At 28.3% G+C, this 25,728-nt stretch overlaps 2 protein-coding genes across 2 annotated transcripts in view; one reads left to right on the top strand and one right to left on the bottom strand.

The window, feature by feature from the left end:
- Positions 1-5: 5 nt before the first annotated feature.
- Positions 6-17,058, top strand: LOC111638823 (aspartate aminotransferase, mitochondrial-like). Its single transcript, XM_023384572.1, has 11 exons — positions 6-206; positions 7,137-7,293; positions 7,414-7,542; positions 8,404-8,463; positions 14,585-14,658; positions 15,411-15,498; positions 15,663-15,731; positions 15,799-15,834; positions 15,914-16,064; positions 16,171-16,487; positions 16,747-17,058. Exons 1-11 carry the CDS (start codon positions 118-120, stop codon positions 16,867-16,869), a joined length of 1,293 nt encoding a protein of 430 aa, XP_023240340.1. The 5' UTR covers positions 6-117; the 3' UTR covers positions 16,870-17,058.
- A 453-nt stretch (positions 17,059-17,511) lies between these two features.
- The window catches only part of LOC111638827 (39S ribosomal protein L3, mitochondrial-like), a 22,131-nt gene continuing 13,914 nt past the window's right edge, over positions 17,512-25,728 (bottom strand). The window contains exons 3-6 of the mRNA XM_023384580.1: positions 21,327-21,387; positions 21,151-21,259; positions 20,971-21,048; positions 17,512-17,825 (exon numbers count right to left, since the gene is read on the bottom strand). Coding sequence (XP_023240348.1) covers positions 17,571-17,825; positions 20,971-21,048; positions 21,151-21,259; positions 21,327-21,387 — 503 coding nt within the window. The 3' untranslated portion in view covers positions 17,512-17,570. The remainder of the gene's footprint in view (positions 17,826-20,970; positions 21,049-21,150; positions 21,260-21,326; positions 21,388-25,728) is intronic.

The raw sequence follows: 25,728 nt of genomic DNA, 5'->3' as shown, positions 1-25,728 counted from the left end.
AGCTAAGAATAATGTGTGCTTTACGCAAGAACCAGTAACATTTATCGTAAGAAAAGAGTTGGATTCGTCCTTTTGGAAAAAAGCTTCTTTTGGTTAAAGTCGGCTGCTCTTTTCAACATGTCTTTAGCTGCGAAGAACGTATTTTATTCAGCTAATTTCCTCAGAAGCTGTCAATATGTCCTATCAAATGCCACAATACGATCTAGGTATCGATATTAATAGAATTCATTTAATTTCTAATATATTTTTCATATCTTATCTTATTTAATTAATTTAAATATTTTTCTCGTATAAAGAAACGTATACAAAAATACCGGTGTTAAATTAAATCAAAGTTAATATATTAATTAATAATAGGTAATATTTTACACGTCTAATGAAATAGTTATATATTTATAGTAAAGTATTTTATTTTTTTTATTAGTAAAAATAACATTAATTTATAGGGGTAGTAATCGTCTCCGTAGAAAGTCCCCGGCTCTTGTCTTGTATATTTGCACACATACATACATACATACATACATACATACATACATACATACATACAGTTTGTGTATATATATGTACACATTACTATGAATTACTTAAGATTAGTTTAGATAGTGTGTACCACGTTCTATTGATTACATCTAATTTTCAATTTACACAATAGCTTGGCTTCTTGTTTTACGTAAACCATAACCCTAAAGAACCTTTACTTCCGGTGACAAAACTTTAATAAATCGTCAAACGAATGCTTTCGACCTTACCCGAGGTCTGCTTCGGGTTATAGAACGGCTCCAAAACCAGAAGATTAGTATCAGTGATTAAGTTAGAAGATATATAACTTTCACCTGCTGTTATAAAAAATCTTATAATTAAATAAGTAGAATAAAATATAACAGTTCATCTTTATGTAAATTAATGATCTACAAAAAATTTTTGATTGATTTTAAATTTATTGGTAATTAAAAAAATAGTTTTAATAATTTTTAATTGTGCTTTATTTTAATTTGGAATTTAAAACAATTTTCACAATTAGTCAAATTTTAAAAAATACATATTTTGTAATTCAACTTAAAAAAAATATACAATAATTTTCCAATGTACACATGTACGAGGGCTGTTCGGAAAGTTTGTGGCCTCAAATAGAACAACAAACAAAATAATGTTAAAACTTTTTTATTTTTCAAAGTAGTCTCCTTTGTTAGCAATGCACTTATTCCAGCGATGTTCTAGCTTTTTTATGCCATCACAATATGTTGATTTGTCAAGGTGTGCAAAATACTCGTTCACTTCAGAGATGACTTCGTCATTTGAGTGGAATCTCTTTCCAGCCAAGAATTTTTTTAGGTTGGAAAAAGGTGGAAGTCACTGGGGGCCAAATCATGTGAGTACGGTGGATGTGGAACTAATTGGAAGCGAAGTTTGTTTATGTTTTGTTCAGTGATACTAGCAGAATGTGCAGGTGCATTATCGTGGTGGAACAGAACCTTTTTCTTCTTCAAGTGTGGTCTTTTCTTCGATTTCTTTCTTCAGTGTTTCCAAAATTTCACGGTAATAGACAGCATTGATGGTCTTTCCTCTTTCTAGGTAGTCAATAAAGATGATGCCTTTAGCATCCAAAAAACAGGCCATCACTTTTCCCACTGATGGAACTGTCTTTTGCCTTCTTTGGTGGTGGCGAACTGTGGTGTTTCCATTGCTTTGACTATTCTTTTGTTTCAGGAGTATAGTAATGGATCCACGTTTCGTCAGTAGTCACAAACCAACGCAAGAAATCCTGTGAGTTCTTCTGGTAGAAGTCCAAACTTCTACCAGAAAAACTCACTTCTTTGACATAAAAGTATGAACACGTTTTTGCTCGGCAGTCAGCAGACACAGCACCCAACTTGCTTGAGACTTTCGTCATACCCAAATTTTCGGTTAGGATGTGGTGCACTCGGTTAACAGAGATGACTGTTGTCTCAGCTATCTCATGCGTTTTCAAACGGCAATCTGCTAATACCAAATTGTGAACTTATCGATATTTTCTTCAGTGACAGCAGTTGACAGCTGTCCGCTGCAAGGGTCATCTTCCACACTCTCTCTGCCAGATTTAAAAAGGGCTGTCCATTTTTTCACAGTGGTGTAGAAGGAGCAGACTCTCCCAAAACTTCATCCATGTCAACTTTGATTTGATATGGGGTCAACCCTTTTTTCGTCAGGTATTTTATAACCGCACAAGTCTCATCTTCTCCATTTTTGACAAAGTATGTGTACATTGACTATTTGCAAAGCTGTCGTGGCAAAACGTTACAACAAATCAAGTGGAAATTGGTATCGTATCTTTAGCAAAGATGGCTGAATTATTCCCGCCAAAAATTAAATTGTTTGCAGTGCCGCATATAGGCAAGGCAGCAAACTTTCTGAACAGCCCTCATATAGAATTAGTATATTCTTTAGGATTATACTAATGTACAGTACTCCAGAATAATTTATAACTTTTATAGCCTAAGAATCTTTAACGTTAAGTATTAAGTACTAGTAGATAAATTTTACGATGATAAAAATCTTAAGTGTATCTGATTTTAAATTTATATAAGATTCTTAAAGCATAAAAGAAAATAGAATAATTTCTCCAAATATAAAAGACTAATCATTATAGAACGTGTTCATTTAGCTCTGTACTAATGAGCTATGTGAAAAATTTTGTCTTCAGACAGAATTAAACAAAGGATTATTAAAAAAATAATCTTTGAACATGCTGCATATAATCCATGAGCTTAGATTGGATTATAAATTGAATTAAATAAGTTTCAAAGTAGAAAACTTATTATTTGATATTAAAATTTAAATAAAAGCTAAGAATTAGCAAAATAACTTTCATATATATAATATATATATAAATATATACAATAAGTCTTGCACCATAATAAAAAAAACTGAAAATTATGAAATTTGACCTGTGACATTAGAAATGTATTTCAGAAATCAATATTTCAAGTTGCACAGGATTTAAACTAACATTTCATGCAGAAAGGCATTGCAGAATTTTATTAATAGTCTGCATAAATCTATATTGAATCTGATGAAATTTTGGTTTCAATTCTTCTTAATTTTTTATTTCTTATTTTATACTTTATTTCTGTACATATAAGAATGTGGTCATATGGATGGAATAAAATCAACACTATATTTTGCACTAAAAATGCTCACTATTTTTAAAAAACTTTTATAACATCAGAAACACTTTTATTTTTAACAAGGTTCACCACAGAGCTATTACATGTTTTACATTTAATTTACAATGCAGTGCTCTTACAAGCCAAAATAAGCTAGCACACAACATCATGCTAAAGTAAAACAGCATGTGTTTCTGCACAAATAATGGAATGCTTTTATCTGAAATTGCATTTAAAAATGCAATTTCAGATAAAAGCATTCATTATTTGTGCAGAAATACTAAGTCTCTTGTAAAGAAGCCTTAAAGCTTACATTTCTGTAATATGCCAACAAGTCATATATTTATTGAAATGAAACATTTCTTGAGAACCAGTTATACTATCATTATATCAAACATTCTTTTAGAAAATAACAATTATAAACTGCATCATATGAGGAACACTTTGACAAAATGTTATTAAAAGCATTCTTCACTCAAATAAGCTTGTACAGTACATTATTTGTTAGTAGAATGTTATCTGATGATACAATTGTATCTCAAAAAATGTTTTATTCCAATAAATATATGACTTCTGTAATTTAATATACTTTTCATCCTGTTTATATTTATATAAGCAATAAGCTGATTTTCTGTAACTAATCAGCTATTAGAAAATATTTTTTCCTGTCTACTGTTTTTTATAATTATCTAAAAATGCTATACCAAGAAGGAAATATTTTTATTTAAATTTATAAATATATACTACCTTTTGATATAAGGAAATATTAAACTAATCTTATTTCAAATCTACTCTAGTTTTTATCTATATATAATCATTTCAATGCACTTGCTCTTAGTAATGAAATTAGCATGACAAATTACTTAAAACAGATTAACATATTTTTATATTATGGTTTAGAATTCTATGGAAATCTTTAAATTTTCAAAATGACTAAGAATGTAATTTAATTGATAGTAGTCCCTTTAATATAAAATATTATTAAAAAGCGTCTATTACACTTAAATTATAATTTTTTTTAAATTTGTTTTGAGTAACTTTATTTATAAGGTTTAACTTTAGAATTTTTGCTTTTGTCTTTGATAACAAATAAGCAAAACTTCATACAATTTTTCTATTAAAAAGAAATTATAGTATTTGTAAACTTAAATTTTATACAAATAAAACCAGTATCAAGAGTACAATTAGAATGAATTTAACCTTAAAAATATCATAAAACTGAGATTAAAAAAATTATCAGTGTATATTTAATAAGAAAATTTAAATATACAGTATACTGATGATTTTTTTAATCTCAATTCCTATAGAGCTAAATATAACTGATCAAGTTCTGTTTGAAACATTGATTTAAATATATTGAGAAAAAAGAAAAATTAAGATACATAATAATCTTGATATTTGCAGTATTAGGTCTCAAAATTGGAAGTTCTGACTTCATATATATAAATATTGATATATAGACTATAAGATTTCACTATTGTAAGATTTATATTTATATAGTATAATCAAAATAGTATCAGATTTTTGAACTATAATTCTATAGATCAGGGATGGCCAACATGTAGATTGTGGTTGACCGCAAAGGTTTTGAAAGTAGCCCACGAAGCTAAAGTTGAACAATTTGCTTTCACTTAAATTAATGTTTAAAAATCTTAATTCGATAATTTATTCTTACAATAATAGACTGTCTGTGCAACATACCCATACTGTTTGTAATTATCCTGATGAACAATTCAAATGAATGTTAACGCATGCACATATAAAAATCCTAAAATTGTTTGTCCATATTCATAGTTACCTGCAGACTATATTTTACAAAAAAGTAGCCCCTAAGGGATAAAAGTTTGGCCACACCTGCTATAGATCATTCATAATGAGTAGATATCATTGTCATTAAGTTGAAAATATTTCTCAAATAAAAAGTTAAGATTTCATAGACTTATTAATGTATGCTTTTGTTTAAAATATTACGAAGGCTGTTCGGAAAGTTTGTGGCCTCAAATAGAACAACAAACAAAACAATGTTAAAACTTTTTTTATTTTTCAATGTAGGCTCCTTTGTTAGCAATGCACTTATTCCAGCGATGTTCTAGCTTTTTTATGCCATCACAATATGTTGATTTGTCAAAGTGTGCAAAATGCTTGTTCACTTCAGAGATGACTTCGTCATTTGAGTGGAATCTCTTTCCAGCCAAGAATTTTTTTAGGTTGGAAAAAGGTGGAAGTCACTGGGGGCCAAATCATGTGAGTACGGTGGATGTGGAACTAATTGGAAGCGAAGTTTGTTTATCTTTTGTTCAGTGATTCTAGCGGAATCTGCAGGTGCATTATCGTGGTGGAACAGAACCTTTTTCTTCTTCAAGTGTAACCTTTTTTCTTTGATTTCTTTCTTCAATTTTTCCAAAAGTTCACAGTAATAGACATCATTAATGGTCTTTCCTCTTTCTAGGTAATCAATAATGATGATGCCTTCAGCATCCCAAAAATCCGAGGCATCACTTTTTCCGTTGATGGAACTGTCTTTGCCTTCTTTGGTGGTGGTGAACTGTTGTGTTTCCATTGCTTCGGCTGTTCTTTTGTTTCAGGAGTGTAGTAATGCATCCATGTTTCATCAGTAGTCACAAACCGACACAAGAAATCCTGTGGGTTTTTCTGGTAGAAGTCCAAACACTCCTTTGACATCAAAGTGTGAACACGTTTTTGCTCGGCAGTCAGCAGACGCGGCACACACCTTGCTGAGACCTTCGTCATACCCAAATTTTCGGTTAGGACATGGTGCACTCAGTCGACAGAGATGCCTGTTGTCTCAGCTATCTCACGCGTTTTCAAACGGTGATCTGCTAATAACAAATCGTGAACTTTGTTGATATTTTCTTCAGTGACAGCAATTGACTGCCGTCCACTGCGAGGGTCATCTTCCACACTCTCTCTGCCAGATTTAAAAAGGGCTGTCCATTTTTTCACAGTGGTGTACGAAGGAGCAGACTCTCCCAAAACTTCATCCATGTCAGCTTTGATTTGAGATGGGGTCAACCCTTTTTTCGTCAGGTATTTTATGACCGCACGAGTCTCCGTCTTCTCCATTTTTGACAAAGCATGTGCACACTGACTATTTGCTAAGCTGTCGTGGCAAAACTTTTTGACAAATCAAGCGGAAATTGGTATCATATCTCTAGCACAGATGGCTGAATTATTCCCGCCAAAAATTAAATTGATTGCAGCGCCGCATATAGGCAAGGCCGCGAACTTTCCAAACAGCCCTCGTATAGCAAAAATAATAGGAGAAATATTTCTTATATAAAACTAAAATAAATTTAATATTTAGATATAAAATAAAGGAAATTTTTATTACTAAATGATTAGTTATCCATTTTTTAATTAATCTGCATCATGCTTTAAAAAAAATAAATATTAAAAACTAAATTTTACAGAATTTTTCAAGTAGAAATCTCTGCCAGAATTATTTTAAATGGTGTATGTAAAGATTCAAATACTTAAAATTAAACCATTTTTAATTTTTATATAGATAGTTTCTAATTTGCAAAACATTAATAATATAGTAATAATTAATACTAAACTTTTTATTACTATAACCAAATAGTTTAAAAATTAAGGAATATATCCTTTAAAATCCATACTTGAAACCACATATAAAAGCGTTTTTAAAAATTTAAGTTTTTATTAATCAATTTAACACTTTTACTGTTTTAAATTTATATTTAGAATATTATAGAAAATTGCTATCTAAACTCTTGCTTAATTACATCATTATTACTGATGATAATGGTGTTTAATTTTGTAATATAAATTACATATCAGTAATTGCTTCATTTTTATAGATTAAAGAGAGTTATTTGAGGAAAAAATTTTTAATTTTAAAAAATAAATCCTATACTAAGAATGATTTTGATAGATTTTTAAAATTTTCTGTTATGAATTATTTAATTTTTTTTTACTTTTGTATTTACATTAACTTATTTTATTGTCTTATAGTTCGTGGTGGTCACATGTTGAAATGGGTCCTCCTGATCCTATCTTGGGAGTATCAGAGGCTTTCAAAAAAGATACGAATCCAAAAAAAATAAACTTGGGTGTTGGTGCATATAGAGATGACCAGGGAAAACCTTATGTTTTACCTAGTGTTCGGAAGGTAAATATACTTATGTACATATTTTTTAATGTATATATGTAAGCACATTTTATATTAAAAACAATATGTATATTTTTACTTTTAAAATAGGAATGTTCATTTAAATTTTTTATATTCCAGGCTGAAGAGAAAATGTTGCAACAAAAATTAGATAAAGAATATACAACAATAGCAGGTATTGCAGAATTCTGTCAAGCAGCTGCTAAATTGGCTTTTGGTGATAATAGTATTGTGATAAAAGAAGGATTGGTAAATATTTCCAGATTACTCGATCATATGTTAGTTTTTCCTTATTAAAATAAAAGTTCAAATTAAAATCCAATATATTGAATACAATGTAATATAATAATTGGACTGATTCAACTCAAGAAACTAAATCTTTAATGTTCAGTATGTAATTTTCATAAGAACAGATGTTTTTGGCTAATTGAATAATTTTCCAGATATGGAAAGAAACTATCAAATTCTATAAATTGTTTATGAATTGTCTGCACTCCTTAAAGAATTGAGCATATGTAACTCATAACCATAAATTCTAGAATTTGGTATCCTTCATGTATTTGGAACCTTGATGATGGCTGACAGACATTAAAAGTGTAATTTCTTAAGTCTGACATATTTAATGAGAAACTATACTTTAAATTTAACATAATAAATGCATACATTTAATGTGTACTGAATATTAATTTTTGTTAAAACAAAATTTTTAGTTTATTTAAAACAATTTTTATTTGAAAAATACTCTAACTTCTGATATGCAATATATTTTCTAGAGAAGCCCATTTTCTTTTTATAGAAATAAATATTAAATTACCATTTGAAGTTATCTGAATTTAAGAAGTAACAATGTTATAAATTGAAATGTTTATAATTATAATTAATTTTAAGAGCTACCAAACACACATTTCTATTTTTTAAAAAATTAAGATATTGGAATATGTGTACTTTTCTAATAATGGAACAAACTGATTTATTACTTGAAAGATGATTAAATATGATATATTATTTGACAACAAATAAAATTTTGTTACTTTTTGATTATTAATGAAAAGCATTTTTATATATGTAAAATGTGTACTTAGTTAATAACTGATAATTTTAATTTCACAGAATGCTACTGCCCAAGGAATATCTGGAACGGGATCATTAACAATTGGTGCATACTTTCTGGTAATTAGCTTATTTTTTTTCCTGCATAATTTACTGTTTTAACAAAAAAACTGAGTCTTAGAAAAAAATCTTAGCAGATTTAGTAGTTATGTATTATTGCTCATGTCTTTTTAAAATATAACTAATGAAACATGAAGCAATAATACATAATTAATATTTTTCTTATTGTATTTGTATTATGAAAGTTTATACATGATACCATTCTCCTAATGTTTAAAAATTTTTTTATCTGTTTATCTGTATTTCAGCCTTCAAAAACAAACATGACCTGTAAATACAATTCAGTAGTAATATTACTTTGTAGAATTAATGTGAAAACTAAAATGAAAATTATTATGCAATATTTTTATTAACTTGAATTTATGAAATCTGTTAAATATTTTAAAAATGGATTTAATCTTTCATGTTTTCATGGAATCATTAAAGCATTTTTATATTTCTTGAGTTATTTCAGAGCATAACAAGAAATTGTGAAATATTCTTCAAACTGCATTAATAACCTATAATTAAGCTATATTTGACTGACTTTCATGTCAGTGTGTCATATTGACATGAAATGTTTGAATAGAAACAATCTCTTCAGAAAAATATAATAGTACAGTTGAAAGGGGAATAAACATTACTGGGAAAAGGGAAATCTCAAAAAATTGAAATATTTTTGGCATTATAAGGTATCACATTTCAAGTAGCAACACCTCATAGAACACTATGATATCTGAGCTGACAATTTAAGTGCAATTTGTAGAATTTTAAACACATTATTATGCATTATTTTCAATTACAGTATTTTATGCCTTATTTTTTTATTATACAGGTAACCCCCATATAACACGGTAGTTACGTTCCAAAAAATTGCCGTGTTATGCAAAACAAAGAACTAGTACGAAAAGGAGGGTTAGGTTCCAAAAATTAAAAAACATGCTACTATATTTTCATAATTAAGATAAATATCTTTATTAAAATTTTCTTAAGTGATACATATTAATATAAATTAAACAATGTTTTCTTTGTCATCACTAAAAGCACTATTAACCGAGAGCGTTTTATTTTTGGCAAGTTATTGTTATTCTCTGAGCATTTTTCTACATTATTATCAGATTCATGCTTTACCTTTTGCAAAAAGTGTATGTAATTTTAGATTGCTTGCTTCTAGTTAAAAGATCTTTATAAATTTCCTTATATGGTGCTAAGCACTTATGGAATAAGGGAAAAACATCTGGCAACACCAGAAGCAGAAACGTTGAGATCTGGCAAAATTGAAACAATTTTTGCAAAGGACCATATGTATGGAGACGAGAAAGAACATTTACACACTGAAGTACTAATAGTTCACGAAAATTATTATTTTCGTGAACTATTAGTACTTAAGTATGTAAAAATTTATTACATTTCATGTTGTACGAGGGTTTTACCCATTTCTCGAACCGTGTCAGAGTGAATCCGTGCCATAGAAGTGCCGTGTTATACGGGGGTTACCTGTACTTTATTAAATTCTTAATATTTATAATTATGCAATCAAATATATATATATATATAACAAACATTATTTATATGAGTAAAATTATTGTAAATTGCAACCTGTTCTCCAAAGTTGTCAAGGTATGAAATAAAATACGAAAAAATCCCTGCATAGTAAAGGCATATACATCTGTAATAATTTTTTTCCAAAACCACCAGAGAGACATATACATGTATCATGCCTCCAGTTTTCCTTTTCATTTTCTATGCATCACTCTGCACTTTGATCAATATTGTTATACACTTCTATTTGTTTAATATTTAATCAATCTAATAGAAATCTAATAGTCATTATTAGTTGAAATGCAGAAGATTGAATTTGTATTTTGAAAGTGGATGATTTTCTGCTAATTCCATACACTACCATAATGATTTTACCAGATTGTGAATTTTGTTAATTTTAGTTATCTACAGAGAATAGGACCTAAGTGATTTGATAAATATTTTTTTAATATTAAACAGAAAAAATAATATGTTTAAGACAATATCTTCTAAACTATATATCTTTGTACTGTACAGTACATGCTGTGTTTTCAGTCATACTCAAGGTTCAATAAATCCTTCACATAACTTATGTGAAGGATTTATTTGAGGTACATAAAAACCAATCATCTATTTACCAGTATATTAATAAACAACACCAAAACAGAAAAATTAGTTTAAATGACATTTTTGATCTATTAAAGATAAAAAATGCCATTTAAAAAGATCATACACATTAGGCACGTAAACTATTTTTACAGTTTTGGTGTTGTTTACTAATATACTGATTTTATTTGAGTTCTAACAATTTTTAATAAACATGCAGATTATACACTACCACAGGTTATCAGCACAAAAATACAGTAAATTAAAAAGTGGTATCTTATTTCTAACAATATATCTAACAAAGGGAAAGCATGACATTGGGGTCACCAATTTTGATCAAACTCAGTGAGGTAAAAGTGAATCTGCAATGATTGACGTTGCAAGCAGTAAGACACAATACTCAAAATTACAGGAGAAAGTTAAGGTTGAAAATTGAAATCACTTAGAAATTCTTAGTTTTGCCATTTGTAGAGTGGCTGGTGGCTTGGTGGGGTGTGCCAGATTCATAATTGTGAGGTTCATGTTTTGAATCTGTGGTATCAATTTTTTTTTAATACAATACTATAATTTTTAATTCTTAATATAAATTTAAAAATACTATCAGACAGAAAAACTAATTTATTTTTACAAAACTAGAAATGTACAATAAACAGGGTAATAAAACAATAAAATCCATCTGTTTCAAGTAACAATTTGATGTCAAAAGCAATTAATAAATGCTTCCTAATCATATTTATTTAAAAACAAAACACTTCTATATTTTCATGTACCATACATACATACTCTGGCAACAAAGTCATTGTTTAACCTAAATATGTCTTTTGCTAAAGAATGAAAAGATGATTTTAGTATCTCATGCTAACATTGATAGCATAGAAGTTTGTTATAGAGAAGAATCACTGCATGACAATATTACAAAATTTACATATTGTGAAAGCATTCTTCAAAAGCAAAACCTAATTGCAGCCAAAGGTTCTTTGACAATTTCAGAAATTGCAAAGATGGTAGAAAAATACCATTAAGTGCTCTGATATTTCCCAATCTGATACAGTACAAATGATTCTTCTCCAAATTAGTTGATGATAGAGAAGTGTTTTTAAACATTAATCAAGTTCGTTTTTCCAGTGACATATGTAAATCATCATCTTATTGTAAAAATCTGCATTTATTCAATGTGCTCATTGCAGAATGTTTATTGTTTCACATGCTTATACAATTATTATCCACAAAATTGTGCTCACAGAAAGAAAACAGATTGAATAATGTTAATAAAAAATGTGTTTTTTTTTTTATTAACAAAATTGGCCTTGAATAATGATAATTTTGTTTAATCTAATACTCTTCCCAAATAAATTATGGTATTTATACTAACATTTGTTTATATGTACTGTACATTAATATTCAAAAATAATAAATACAATAAATTTAAAAATACCAAAAATAAATCAAATTATAGTTTTGTATTTAAAAAAAACTGCATTGATACCATCAAGATTTGAAACACAAACCTCACAATTATGAAACTGGCACATCCCTACCAAGTCACTGGCCACTCTACAAATGACAGAAATTCAAAAAGTTTTAAGTTATTTGCAATTTTCAACCTCAGTTTTCTCTTTTAACTTGCATCTTGGGGAATATGTATCCAGCAGATACAAGACTTTATTTATTTATTGAATTTCTCAAAACTAAATAACATTTAACTGCAGGCTTTGTAGTAGTCCTCAACTGATATGTTCTGAAGTGATTCCTGAGGTGGTTTTCAAGTTTGACCCTTTTTTCAGAGATATTTTATGAAAAACAATACTACCACCTACAGTAAATTCTCATGCTGCAATAAAATAAATATTCTAATATATTCTACATTTGTTAACTTTTACCACAATGCTATTTATATCTTTTTTCTCCTGGTTTCAATGACTGGACCAATCGCAATTCATTTCAAATAAGTTGTTGCAACTTTTTTGACAACCAGTTTTCTCACTTTGGCGTCATCACCCTGCTGTCTTGCAATCAAAGCATGATAAGAAATTTAATACTTTCAATTTTGCAAGAATTAAAATTTATGTTCATTATATAGCAATACCATTTAGTAATTGTGACCCAAACATTTATTTAGAAATTTTATATTTTTTAAATGATTAAAAATAAAATTATAGAATTCATTACTGGCAATACTAGTTGTTAAATCTGAAAGAAAACATTCACTTGAATGCAAGAAATAATTTATTAGTCATTTGACCCACTACTGACAGAGAAGGGAGTTTACGAAAACAAAGCAACAAAATGATTAGCAGTTTTGTTGATCTTCACAGTGGGGAGTGGCAGAGTCTATTACTTTCTCAGGAGAAAATAAACAAAGCTTTCCTATCCTGAAGTTTNGTTAATAAAAAATGTGTTTTTTTTTTATTAACAAAATTGGCCTTGAATAATGATAATTTTGTTTAATCTAATACTCTTCCCAAATAAATTATGGTATTTATACTAACATTTGTTTATATGTACTGTACATTAATATTCAAAAATAATAAATACAATAAATTTAAAAATACCAAAAATAAATCAAATTATAGTTTTGTATTTAAAAAAAACTGCATTGATACCATCAAGATTTGAAACACAAACCTCACAATTATGAAACTGGCACATCCCTACCAAGTCACTGGCCACTCTACAAATGACAGAAATTCAAAAAGTTTTAAGTTATTTGCAATTTTCAACCTCAGTTTTCTCTTTTAACTTGCATCTTGGGGAATATGTATCCAGCAGATACAAGACTTTATTTATTTATTGAATTTCTCAAAACTAAATAACATTTAACTGCAGGCTTTGTAGTAGTCCTCAACTGATATGTTCTGAAGTGATTCCTGAGGTGGTTTTCAAGTTTGACCCTTTTTTCAGAGATATTTTATGAAAAACAATACTACCACCTACAGTAAATTCTCATGCTGCAATAAAATAAATATTCTAATATATTCTACATTTGTTAACTTTTACCACAATGCTATTTATATCTTTTTTCTCCTGGTTTCAATGACTGGACCAATCGCAATTCATTTCAAATAAGTTGTTGCAACTTTTTTGACAACCAGTTTTCTCACTTTGGCGTCATCACCCTGCTGTCTTGCAATCAAAGCATGATAAGAAATTTAATACTTTCAATTTTGCAAGAATTAAAATTTATGTTCATTATATAGCAATACCATTTAGTAATTGTGACCCAAACATTTATTTAGAAATTTTATATTTTTTAAATGATTAAAAATAAAATTATAGAATTCATTACTGGCAATACTAGTTGTTAAATCTGAAAGAAAACATTCACTTGAATGCAAGAAATAATTTATTAGTCATTTGACCCACTACTGACAGAGAAGGGAGTTTACGAAAACAAAGCAACAAAATGATTAGCAGTTTTGTTGATCTTCACAGTGGGGAGTGGCAGAGTCTATTACTTTCTCAGGAGAAAATAAACAAAGCTTTCCTATCCTGAAGTTTGAAAAATAGTACAGTCCTGTTAACAAATCTGATGTCAATAAGTGAAAATTGAAACTATTTATGAGTTGATATTTGATAAGTTTCATTTTTTGCATTTACAGATCAAATTACAAAAAATATAAATAAAAATATAATTTTTTTTAAGCTCACAAGTATTTCACACTGTTAGGTAGTAGAGAAAATGTAGAAATTGAAGATATAATCATAGTCAAGCAGTAAAAATATCAGTAAAAATAAAGAAAATTAATGCAATTTTTATATGCATCCTGCAGATACAATGTGCCAAGTGAGCTCTTAAAATTTGACTTGTCTAAAGGGGAGTTAATTTTGATTATTGCACCTTACTGCTTGGCACATGTCAGTCATGCTGTCCCTTCAAATTTAAAAATAAAGAATAGTAGTTATGAGACATTTTAAGTATACTATTATACTAATTTATTAAATTGGTACAGAAGTAAAATTTTGGATAAAATTATATAATTTAATGTTTTTACATAAACAAATTTTATTTTTATAGAGAGATTTTTTCAAAGGAAATAAAGAAATTTATATGCCAACTCCTACTTGGGGTAATCACATTCCATTGTTCAAGTAAGTCAATATATTTAATGATAATAATTGTAATAGCAGTAATAAGTGTAAATTGTAATCATGAATATAATAAATCTTATATATCGTAAAGTCTTTGCAAATCCGCACTTAAAATGTAAATTTTAATATTGGCGGTAGACTATCACACAGCTTTAGCCAATGATTTCACTTNAAACTTTTGTATTTTATAGTACTGAAGAGGGACCTTTTTTAGAAAAGGACCGAAATGCATCTATAGTAATAGAATAAAGTGAAATCATTGGCTAAAGCTGTGTGATAGTCTACCGCCAATATTAAAATTTACATTTTAAGTGCGGATTTGCAAAGACTTTACGATATATATATAACAGCAGTCATAAGAAATTTAAATAATAAATCTTGTTAAATCACAACTGATAAGTACATAAATAGCTATGAATTACTTGAAAAAAAGTCAAATCTGATAGTTCATTGTAATGTTGTAGAATACTTTTATTCTATTTTAAAATAATTAATCTGTTCAAAAAATAAATAACATGTTTACGTTTTGATATGAAATTACAAGTAGTGTCATTTTGGTGTTTCTTTATTGTTGAATATTTTAAACTTTTAAAAATCTTATTTAAGAAAATTGTTTTTTAGATTTTACTTATAATTAGTCCATACTTTTTAATAATTAAAATTAGACGTTTAATTCATGTAAATGGACTATCTATCTTTTTCTTTCAAAATTTATTTTCTCATTAAAAATTTATATACAAATATTACTTTAGACGTGCAGGATTTGCTGTAAAACAATACAGGTATTATGATCCAAAAACATGTGGCTTTGATTTCAATGGAGCACTACAAGATATAGCTGTAAGTTTCAGTATTTTTGAAAAAAAATTGTAAATGTTATTAAATTTAACTTAATAAAATCAAAAAATGTTTTTAACATAAAATTATGGATGGAATTTTACGTTTCATTTGATAAAAGTTGACCATGCTTGCACTTGTTCTGATTTTAAAAATGTTTATTCCAGAAAATACCCGAACAATCAGTTATACTATTGCATGCTTGTGCACATAATCCAACTGGAGTTGATCCTAAGGTAATATTTTATTTGGATAGTTATAATGAATTATTTAAATAAGTTTCATTAATTATTTTGTTTTTAGCCAGAACAATGGAAAGAAATTTCTAAAATTATAAAAGTGAGTGCTTATTTAATTAAAATTATGTAAAAATAATGTTAAATCTTAAAACTGAAATTAATGAAATTTTTCCCTTAAGAACCGCAATTTATTTCCATTCATTGACATGGCATACCAAGGTTTTGCATCAGGTGATTGCGATCGTGATGCCATGGCCCTACGTCAGTTTGTAGACGATGGCCACCAATTGGCTTTAGCCCAGTCATTTGCTAAAAATATGGGATTATATGGTAAATAAACAATTCACATTATTATTAATAATAATAATCGCTGCACCAAAGAAATATGTAATAATTAATTCATAACTTGAAATATTTTATTATTACGTAATTTCAGGTGAAAGAGTGGGAGCTTTCAGCATGGTTTGTGAAAATAAAGACGAAGCTCAACGTGTAATGTCACAAATGAAAATCATCATTCGGCCCACATATTCAAACCCTCCCATTCATGGTGCAAGAATTGCAGCCATGGTACTTAATGATCCAGATTTAAGAAGAGAATGGTTAAAAGATGTAAAAGGGATGGCAGACCGCATAATTGGCATGAGGCAGAAATTGAGAGACGGATTGAAGCGAGAGGGATCCACTCGTGATTGGCAGCACATTACCGATCAAATTGGAATGTTTTGTTATACGGGAATGAATCAGGAACAGGTTTGTTTGAATTTTTTGGTTAATGTTACCTATGGTGCCAAAATGACCGCGCATCCAACTGTTTCACCAGCAGGCCACTGAGTGCCAAACGTCACTAGTTACTGAACAAAATAAATTAAAAATAACTACATTTTTTGTTTTTATATTGATGAACCTAACTAAAGTGAGGACATTTTGGCACCATAGGTAACATCAACCAATTTTTTTTAAATGATATTCAAATGTATAAGAGTTCATTACTAAAACTTTCCATTTTCAGGTTGAACGTCTTATTAAAGATTTTAGTGTTTATCTAACAAAAGATGGACGTATATCTGTAGCCGGAGTATCCTCCAATAATGTAGACTATTTAGCCCATGCCATGCATCAAGTTACAAAATAGTAATAAAATGTTTTTAAAAGTTTTCCTGAAATTAGTAATAAAATAATGGAAATTAATATATTGAAAAATATGATTAAACAAGTTACGATGTGTATCATAATGTTTGCAAATATAGAAGAGCATTTGTTTGTTGAAAGTAAACTATTTTGTAGACATTTGTATTAATAAAATCATGTTTTATCATTGTTATTTAATGTTTTGGTACCAATTTCAAGTCTGAAAACAAAATGTTAATTATCCTGAATNCGAATACATAATTAGCAAAAAAAAGTTGAAATAAAGTGATTAAACAAAAATTATTACAAATATCATAAATAACAAATGCATATACAGAGATATTTTTTGAAAGGGGAAAATGGTCTTCACAATTTGAAATGGATCCAACACACAGTGCTCGAACGCTCGTGTAAACGCGCGCCATCTATCGTAGGATAAATGTACTTCGCGGGAGGGTATTAAAAAACTTTCCAAAGTTTCATGGCAATCGTACTGTGCCACAAACCTTCACTGGAGTATATTAAACAACTTCCCAAAGTTTCACGGCAATCAGATAAACGGTGTGGTAATGCATGAAGGACACACACACACACAGACACACATACATTCATTTTTATATATATAGATAATAGGCTTGGTTAGCTGTAAATAATTTTTTAAAATCTTTACTAGTAAATTACATACTGTTTTGTATATATTTGCAATTAATTTTTAACTTCTACATTTTCAAATGTAATTGTTGGATCCGAAAAATTATGGAGTTCTTTGTCATACAATTCTTCTGGCAGAGGTTCTTTGGCATCGTCCGGAAAGTAAGTTGGAAAGGGAGGATGACTTTCTTCAGTGTGACACCAATCTTTTACACTGCTATCAAAAATGTATACAAAAGCATGAGTTGATCCAGGCACTGCTGGGCCTTGTACCCAAATTACATTATGCACAGTGTTAATCCTCCAAATCTGAAATTTAAAAAGAACAATTTAAAATATGATCTTTAAGTAATAAATTTTATCTAGTTCAAGTCCACCACAAACTTTTTGAACTGATTTGTATAATACAATAATAAGGTGATATTTAGGATAAATGAATATTATGAAGATCGGGCTAAGTAACAATTGCAGTACTTCATGTAAAAAAGTTTAAGTTACATGTAATAATGGTATAAATTTAATGAAACTGCACCATCATCCAAAATTGTTCCAAAAATGACAGAAATCAACACTTAGAAAAATTGTAAAACAAAATAGGCAAGCTTGCAACATATTTCAATTCTTGTAATAACTAATTTTAAAAACGATAGTTTATAATTATTTGAACCAGATTGGTTTGGCTGCTTTATATGTAAACCCCAAAAAAACTTACCTGACAAAAAGTTCAACCTGAGCAAAGAAATATGTTTTACACCCAAAGAAAGGCAAAAAATCATTTTCAGTGAGGAAAGTATGTTTTGAGTTGATTTAAACATTGAGGAAAAGTTTGGTACTTGAAATGTAAACAATTGGATTGTAGGTTTCATGAGTCATTAAATTTCTCAATAAAGTCCTGGAAACTCATCAAACTTGTACCCAATTGTAAAAAATGACTGCAAGAATCTAATCCAGTGATTTCCAAACTTTTCGATCCACTGCCCCCTTTGTTCCATAAAGTTATACCCAATGCCCCCTCACCCATTTTCTCTTGTGTGAGAAAGGATTGGAAATATTCTTAGAAAAACTTTTTTATGAATCTCTCACTTTGTGCCCTTACCGTACATTGTTCTCAACATTTGGAAACCATTAAATGCAAATGTTTCCTCTTATCAGTTTAATAGAGGAAAGGGAACAGCTTTCAGTGACCCCAATTTTGCCTTTGGTCACCATTCAATACCCTGCCTCCAGCACCCCGTAGATTTACTCATTACCCACAAGGGAGCGTTATTGCCCACTTTGAGAAATGCTGATCTAATCCAACCAATAAACGATATTTAAAAGAAAGACTTACAAAAGTTTGACATTGGTCAGAAACTAGTCTTGAACAATCATTGATAGTATGCCAAAAAATAAAATAAAATCTGTAATTCATAAGAGATGTGATCCTCATACGTTGGCACTTAAACATCCAACAGATGTCTACTTTAATTTTTTTATATTATTACTCATTTGTTCTTGCTGTTTTAAACAGCATTTTCATTTTGTCTATTTTACTTATTAGCATTATTATATTATTGTCATTTTGTCTACACATCATTGATTAATATTTTAAAAATCTAATAAAGAATACTTTTAGCATTGTTTTAAAAATTACCTACAGTGCAGTCAATCCTCATGTTTTGAATACTTCACTTTTTGAACAATTTGGTTTACGAACAAAATTTTGAATGCCATATTTGCCTTAGTTGCCATACAATAACTTGGTTGTCAAACAAGCTACTTGACAAGAGCCAGCCACAGATTAGAAACACAGACAGTCAACTCCATATACTTCCTGTGTTAAAAAATGTCGATGGCCCGACCAATCAATGATGAGACTGCCAATTCAGAAGTTAGCAGTGCCAAGATTGCCTGCATCATTAGACATCATGACACGAACCAATGATGATGGTTATTCAAATTAGATTTCAATGCATGCGAGGGTAAGATACTACTACCATTTTTTGATAAGCATCGCAAATGAATTTAAATCAAATTAATTAATAAAAAATCATATTAATTGACATTTGTATAATATAAATCACATTCACGAATCTGTGTGTAAAGGTGCTTAATTCAAATTAAATTACAAAAATTTATTTTAATATTTATTAATACTAAGAAGCCAGTTAATTAAAACTAAAAATAGTAAAATAATTAAAACTCTGGTTTTATACTGAAGCTGAATCTGAAACTAAAATTTAAAATAAAATCATAATTAATTAAAATTTAAATCAAAGCAATTGAAACATAATATTTCAGAAAGTGTGGATAAAGTATTTGTGGTCTGTCTTGATTGATTTGGTTATATTTCTTCCAGGCAGAGTTGAATCTATTTATAACACTTTTCGTAAAGTGATGGTTTCGGTTTTGGTTCCATTTGGCAGTGATGGAAAATTTTGCTTTTAATATGTATATAAAATGAATATATATATATATATAGATAATATTATATTGTATTTGTAGGCATTTAAACATAATATTATCTATACAGCTAAATACAGCTAAAATGGTAAAAAAAAAAACACTTTGTTTTGGGGGGTTTGGAAAGGATTAATCATATATTATATTGTTTCAGTCTGAGAACAAATTGGTTTGCAAACAACTTTTAGGAATGAATTAAGTTCAAAAACTGAGGTTTGACTGTACACATACTAATTGTAATTATATATAATTATATAAATTGCAACATAGATATGAGAATGACTTGAAATGTTAGATTGGACTGTAAGAGGCAGTTAGGAGTGAAATACCTGGTTATTAATATATTGTTATGGATAAAATAATTGACTATATTTTTGTTCATGAAGATTATTAACCAAGAAAATTGGCTAGTGCAGCAGAAGTTCATTTCAATATATTATATATATAATTATATATATATTATAATTAATTTTGAATTCATGCTCTTCAAAAGTAATTTCAAAATAAAAAGTTTTATCATCAGAATAATTTTGGTATTTGGTAAATTCATTTTTTATGTGAATTTTTTTTCACGGTAGTTTTTGGCTAGTTTTTAGCAGTACCCCCAAAAGAATTTGACGTATATATACGTTCCTCACCACTGCCAAACTCAATAGTGAGCAATGAATATATTCGTCGCTTACTGCTGAGTGGTTAATTCTAAAACACATTTCTATTCTAGAAAAGAAATATGATATGCAAAAACTGAATAACTGTAAGTTGTTTTCTTTATGTGAGATAAAAGATAATAATAAATTATCTTTTAGAATTTATTTTTATAACAGCAAAAAAATGTTATTATTTTTATTTTTATAACTTTATTATTAAGTAGATTTTACTTAATAATAAAGTTACAATAATAAATTTGTTACACTTAATTTACTAGTTTAAATCAAATTAAATCCAATATCCTTCTGTAATCGAATTATAGCTATTTTCATATTATTTTTTCATGTTATAAAAATTAAAATACCTTTAATCCTCTTAACATCCTTCTTTCTTGTCCCATGTGACCAGGTAATTTTTTGCCTCTCATTACTCCCCTCTTGCTCTATTTAAAGCAAAGTAATATTTAACAACTACATAATATATTAAAAATATATTGGAACTTTTAAGTTATAGAATATATTAAAACATTGAAAATTTTACTTACTCCTCCACCTATATAGCCAGGTTTACGATGAAACTTAGTAGATCCATGCGATGCAGGACCACCTTTAAATCCCCATCTTTTCACAACACCTTGGAAGCCATGACCAATTCTACATTTAAAAATACAATCATTATAAACTAAATTTATAATTACAAAATCAATAAATTCTTACTTACGTTTTACCCCAAACATCTACATAATCTCCAGGCCTAAAATGAGTAGCATATAGTGGTGTTCCTAAATAAAATTAATAAATTTCTTATTGTAAGATTTATCAACAATGTTTATTGTAACTTGTTTTAAAACTAGAGTTTAAATTTATGTTTTAGCATGAAAGTAAAATCAATCAATTCCCTTTTTAATTACAAAAATAAAATTATCTCCTGGCTTAGTATACCAGGAGATAGATTTTATTTAGAAATACGAAATGGATTTGATAATGATTGTCTGAACAGCAGGTATATATATATATATGTCAGCATTTTGATAAAACTAAATGGATTTAAATTTCATCATAGTCTACAAAAATTGATCAACAATTGTCAGTTGCCAAAAACAAACCCCCAGGGATTTATTTTTAAAATATATCTGTCTCCTGGGTTTTTTTCAAGGCCAGAGTCTATTACCATGTAACAAGAGACTAATGGGTAAAAAACTGAAAGAAATGCCTTAACTATTTGTACATTTTTTGAACCATCAAAACTATCTATTGATATATATGGGCTCTCAATCTTATGAACTCAATCACACCTTTCCCATGCTCAGCATTTGAAAATATTTATAATTTTGAACTTTGGAATAAAAAATGCTGTTCAATTCTAGACAATTTGTAGAAGTATAATTTTAGTTAAGCTTGTTACCTGTCACTTTAAACTACATTACCCTATATAATACAATACTTCAATATGTTTCCTTTGTTCTAGCCCAGAATTTATTTTTAACAGCACTTATTTCCTGGGGCTTTTTTTAATCCTGGGTTTAATCAAGAAAATACAGTATTTCTCTTCTAACTTACTATCATATTTATGCTATCATATCTTATCATCATATTTTTTGTGTCATTTTTGGCTTAGTAAACATGGTTATGCATTTTTAATAAAAAGTTAACAAAGAAAATGCAGCTTAATACAATATATTATGGGTAAAAAAAGAAAATAAAATAGCATAAGAGAAAATTATTCATTGAATAAAAACAGATTAACAGAAGATTTAATATTATAAACAAAATAAAGATATTGACAAAAAAGCAATAAACAAATATAAATCAATTACAACAACAATGAACTTGGATAAATGAAAAAATAAATGTATTTATGACTGAAATTAATTTATATATACAGGCATATACTACTAAATATGGCAGGTTAATCATTAAGATGTTTTTTAATTCTTGTTTATTTTTATCTTATGCATTGAGAACTGGTCTTGATGTAATGTATGGATTCTTAACCTATACATTACATCAAGACCAGTTCACTTCTGTAAAACAAAAACTGCCTTAAAGCAAAGCAAGGCCATTTTTCACTTACCAATGTATATAAAAGCCTAAAAACATGTTACCACCAGCATTTATTGAATTTACAGTATAATAACAATAGGCCTATAAAAATGCTGAAAAAGTAAAACTAATGATTAACAAAAAGACTGTAGTATATGCTGTATTTCTTACCATAAAATATTTTTGTCTTTTGCTTAGAGTGACTGACAAATGCAAGCTTAAAAATAATCACATATTTATTGTACAAATGCTGAAGAATATGATAGAATTTCATCATTTGAGTCTTCATGCATTATATTATTTTGAAGGTAAGGCACTTAATAAAGGTGCTTGAGAACTAATCGTCTTGATATTGAAGGCTATCCAACAATAAGCTGCAATGATGTTTGTAAAATCATTTTTGAATTATGATATCAAAGAAGTTTGCTTCCTTTCTTTAAATACTTCTTTGTAGAAGGTGATTTCATTTGACATTATTTCATTAACTTTCTAAGCTTGCATCAATCTGCTTGAGACCTACCAATATCTTTGCTTTTTTGATTAAGGTAACATATTCATTTGATGGCATTTCACTGATGGAGTTTTCATCAAGAGCAGACCCCATTTCAAGTTATCTTCTTTGCTCTTCAACCATAAGCAAATATTCATCTGTCAGAGACTGGTCATGGAATGAAAGTAATTACCTAACATCTTCAGGCTTCACTTCTAGTTTCAATTTCTCCTAGCCATATCCATAACATTTGTATTGATAAAAAGCTGAAAGCATTGCTGCTGAAAAAATTACCTTAAAGTAAAAAGCAAAAGCCTAAATGATAAAATAAATATAGAGTAGAGCATTGATTATCAAAAAAATTGATTAATCAAAATAAGCTTTGAGAATACTAACTCCAAAAATTATGAAGTTTTCAGGCAGTAATGATTATCAGTGATCTTCTGTAGGCTCACTACTGAACCATCTTCTTATTAACATTAGTGTTAGATTACAGTACAAATAGAAGAGCATGATTCACAAACTTCACAAAGTTGAATCACACTTTTCTAATGCATCAAATACTTCACTATGAGGTGCAGTCAAAAAGTTCAGGGACTGATGACATGTGCTACAATCAGCCAGGCACTGAACTTACACAAACTAGGATGCATAACAGACATTGTTATTCAGCTTCCTGTCAAATTTTGTGCCATTATCTTATGTGGTTTCTGTTTCTTGCTATTTAGATTAGATCCATATCCTCACTGATTTGCAATTTTCATTCTTTTTGTAAAATAAATTCTTTTAAGAATCAGCATGTGAGTGTGAAATTTTGTTTCAAACTTGGCAAGACTGCAACAGAAGAAAGTGATTGCAGGAGACAAAACATAAATTTACAGCTATGACCCTGAGACCAAACAACAATCAACTCAGTAGAAAAATCCTGGCTCACCCAGACCAAAGAAAGCATACCAAGTGAGGTTCAATCTCAAAAACATGCTCATTGTTTTTTCAATAGGGAGGGGATTATTCTCCAAGAATTTGTTCATGGTTAAACTATAAATAAAAATTTTTATATGGATGCTTTGAGGTGCTTGCATGAAAATGTCAGAAAGAAAAGACCAGATCTTTGGAAAGCTCAGAATGAGTTGTTTCAACATGACAATGCCCCCCTCACACAAGCTACCTCTATTCAACAGTTTCTCACTAAAAATAAAATGGCCATGATAATTTTTTCATTATTTTTTATCATTTGTATGTATTAAATTTCTGTCTTAATCTTTCTTTACTACAGTACTAAAATTAAAAATTAAGATTGTTACTTTACTTAAGGTATTTATCTTTTTATTCTTTCTCTATGAAGTGTCATTGATTATCTGAAATCGTCCTTCCTGGTTATTTTAGATAATCAATAAACTACTGTAATTGAAAAGCATCACATTGGCAAAATACCATAAAACAGGTTATACCAGTAATTTAATTTTTTTTTTAATTAAATAAATAATTATTTTATAAATTTATTAGATTCATTTTATGACATTTTCTGGAAAAAATGATATAATCTTGAAATAATAAAATGTATGATAAATTGAAGCTTATAAGCTTCAAATTTTAGTTTGTGAGCTATTATTAACTATTTGTAAAAGAACAATTACTAACAATTTATAAAGTAATGTGTTATAAGTTAATTCCTATTACATCAATTCACGAATTATTAGCAGCTTTGTAATATTTTGGCACAAATATACAAATAAACTATTAAAAAATAATAATAAATACAGAAACACTATCATAATTTACTTTTCAGCTTCTACTAAAAAAGGTTAAATAACTATATTTCATACTGAATGAATGCTGTTTACACTATTCGTTAATATGTAATATATAGTATGCATATGTATATTTAATAAAATTAAAGAGAGAAATTATTGGACACAAAATAAATGTAAATTACTCATAATAATCATAAATCAATACATTCAATATTGGATATACCATATTTACTTGTGTATAAGACGATCTTGCATATAGGAAGAGATGTGACTTTAAAGATCAAAATACTCTCTGTCAATTACATTTATGAGTTTCTCTGAATTCTGATTTCCAAATAATCATCTGCTTTCACATGGGAATGGATTAAAACTTATATTGGGCTCCTGTGTGGTTTTGAAATTTCAATTTGGAATTCAATTCAAAAGCTCTGCTTTTCCTATTGTTATTCACCTTTACTCTTGACAAGAACAACTGAAACAACCCAGATAAAATACTTTTGCTTTTAAACACCAGAGGGTAAGCATCTAGTTAAACATGCGAATACACGGTTTACAAAAATTATTGCAAAAATACAAAAAATTTTTCACTCGCATGCATAGGACAACCTAGGTTTTTGAAGCAGTTAAAAATAAATAAAAACCTTGTCTTATATGCATGCAAATATAGTAATAGAGAGAATTTGATCAGAATCTACTATATCCATGATTTTTTATATAAATATAAAATAAAATGCTTTAGTATGAAGCATTTATGTTTTATGAAAATAATTATAAATAAAATGCTAAAGCATTTTTATTTATTAACTAATCATTTATTATTAATTATTATTATTTTA

Source organism: Centruroides sculpturatus, unplaced genomic scaffold (genome assembly GCF_000671375.1).
Source record: "Centruroides sculpturatus isolate CEXI.00-Female unplaced genomic scaffold, Cexi_2.0 scaffold1154, whole genome shotgun sequence".
NCBI classification, from domain to species: Eukaryota; Metazoa; Arthropoda; class Arachnida; order Scorpiones; family Buthidae; genus Centruroides; species Centruroides sculpturatus.
The sequence above is the reverse complement of the archived record's forward strand: the minus strand, read 5'-3'. Positions and strand labels throughout refer to the sequence as shown.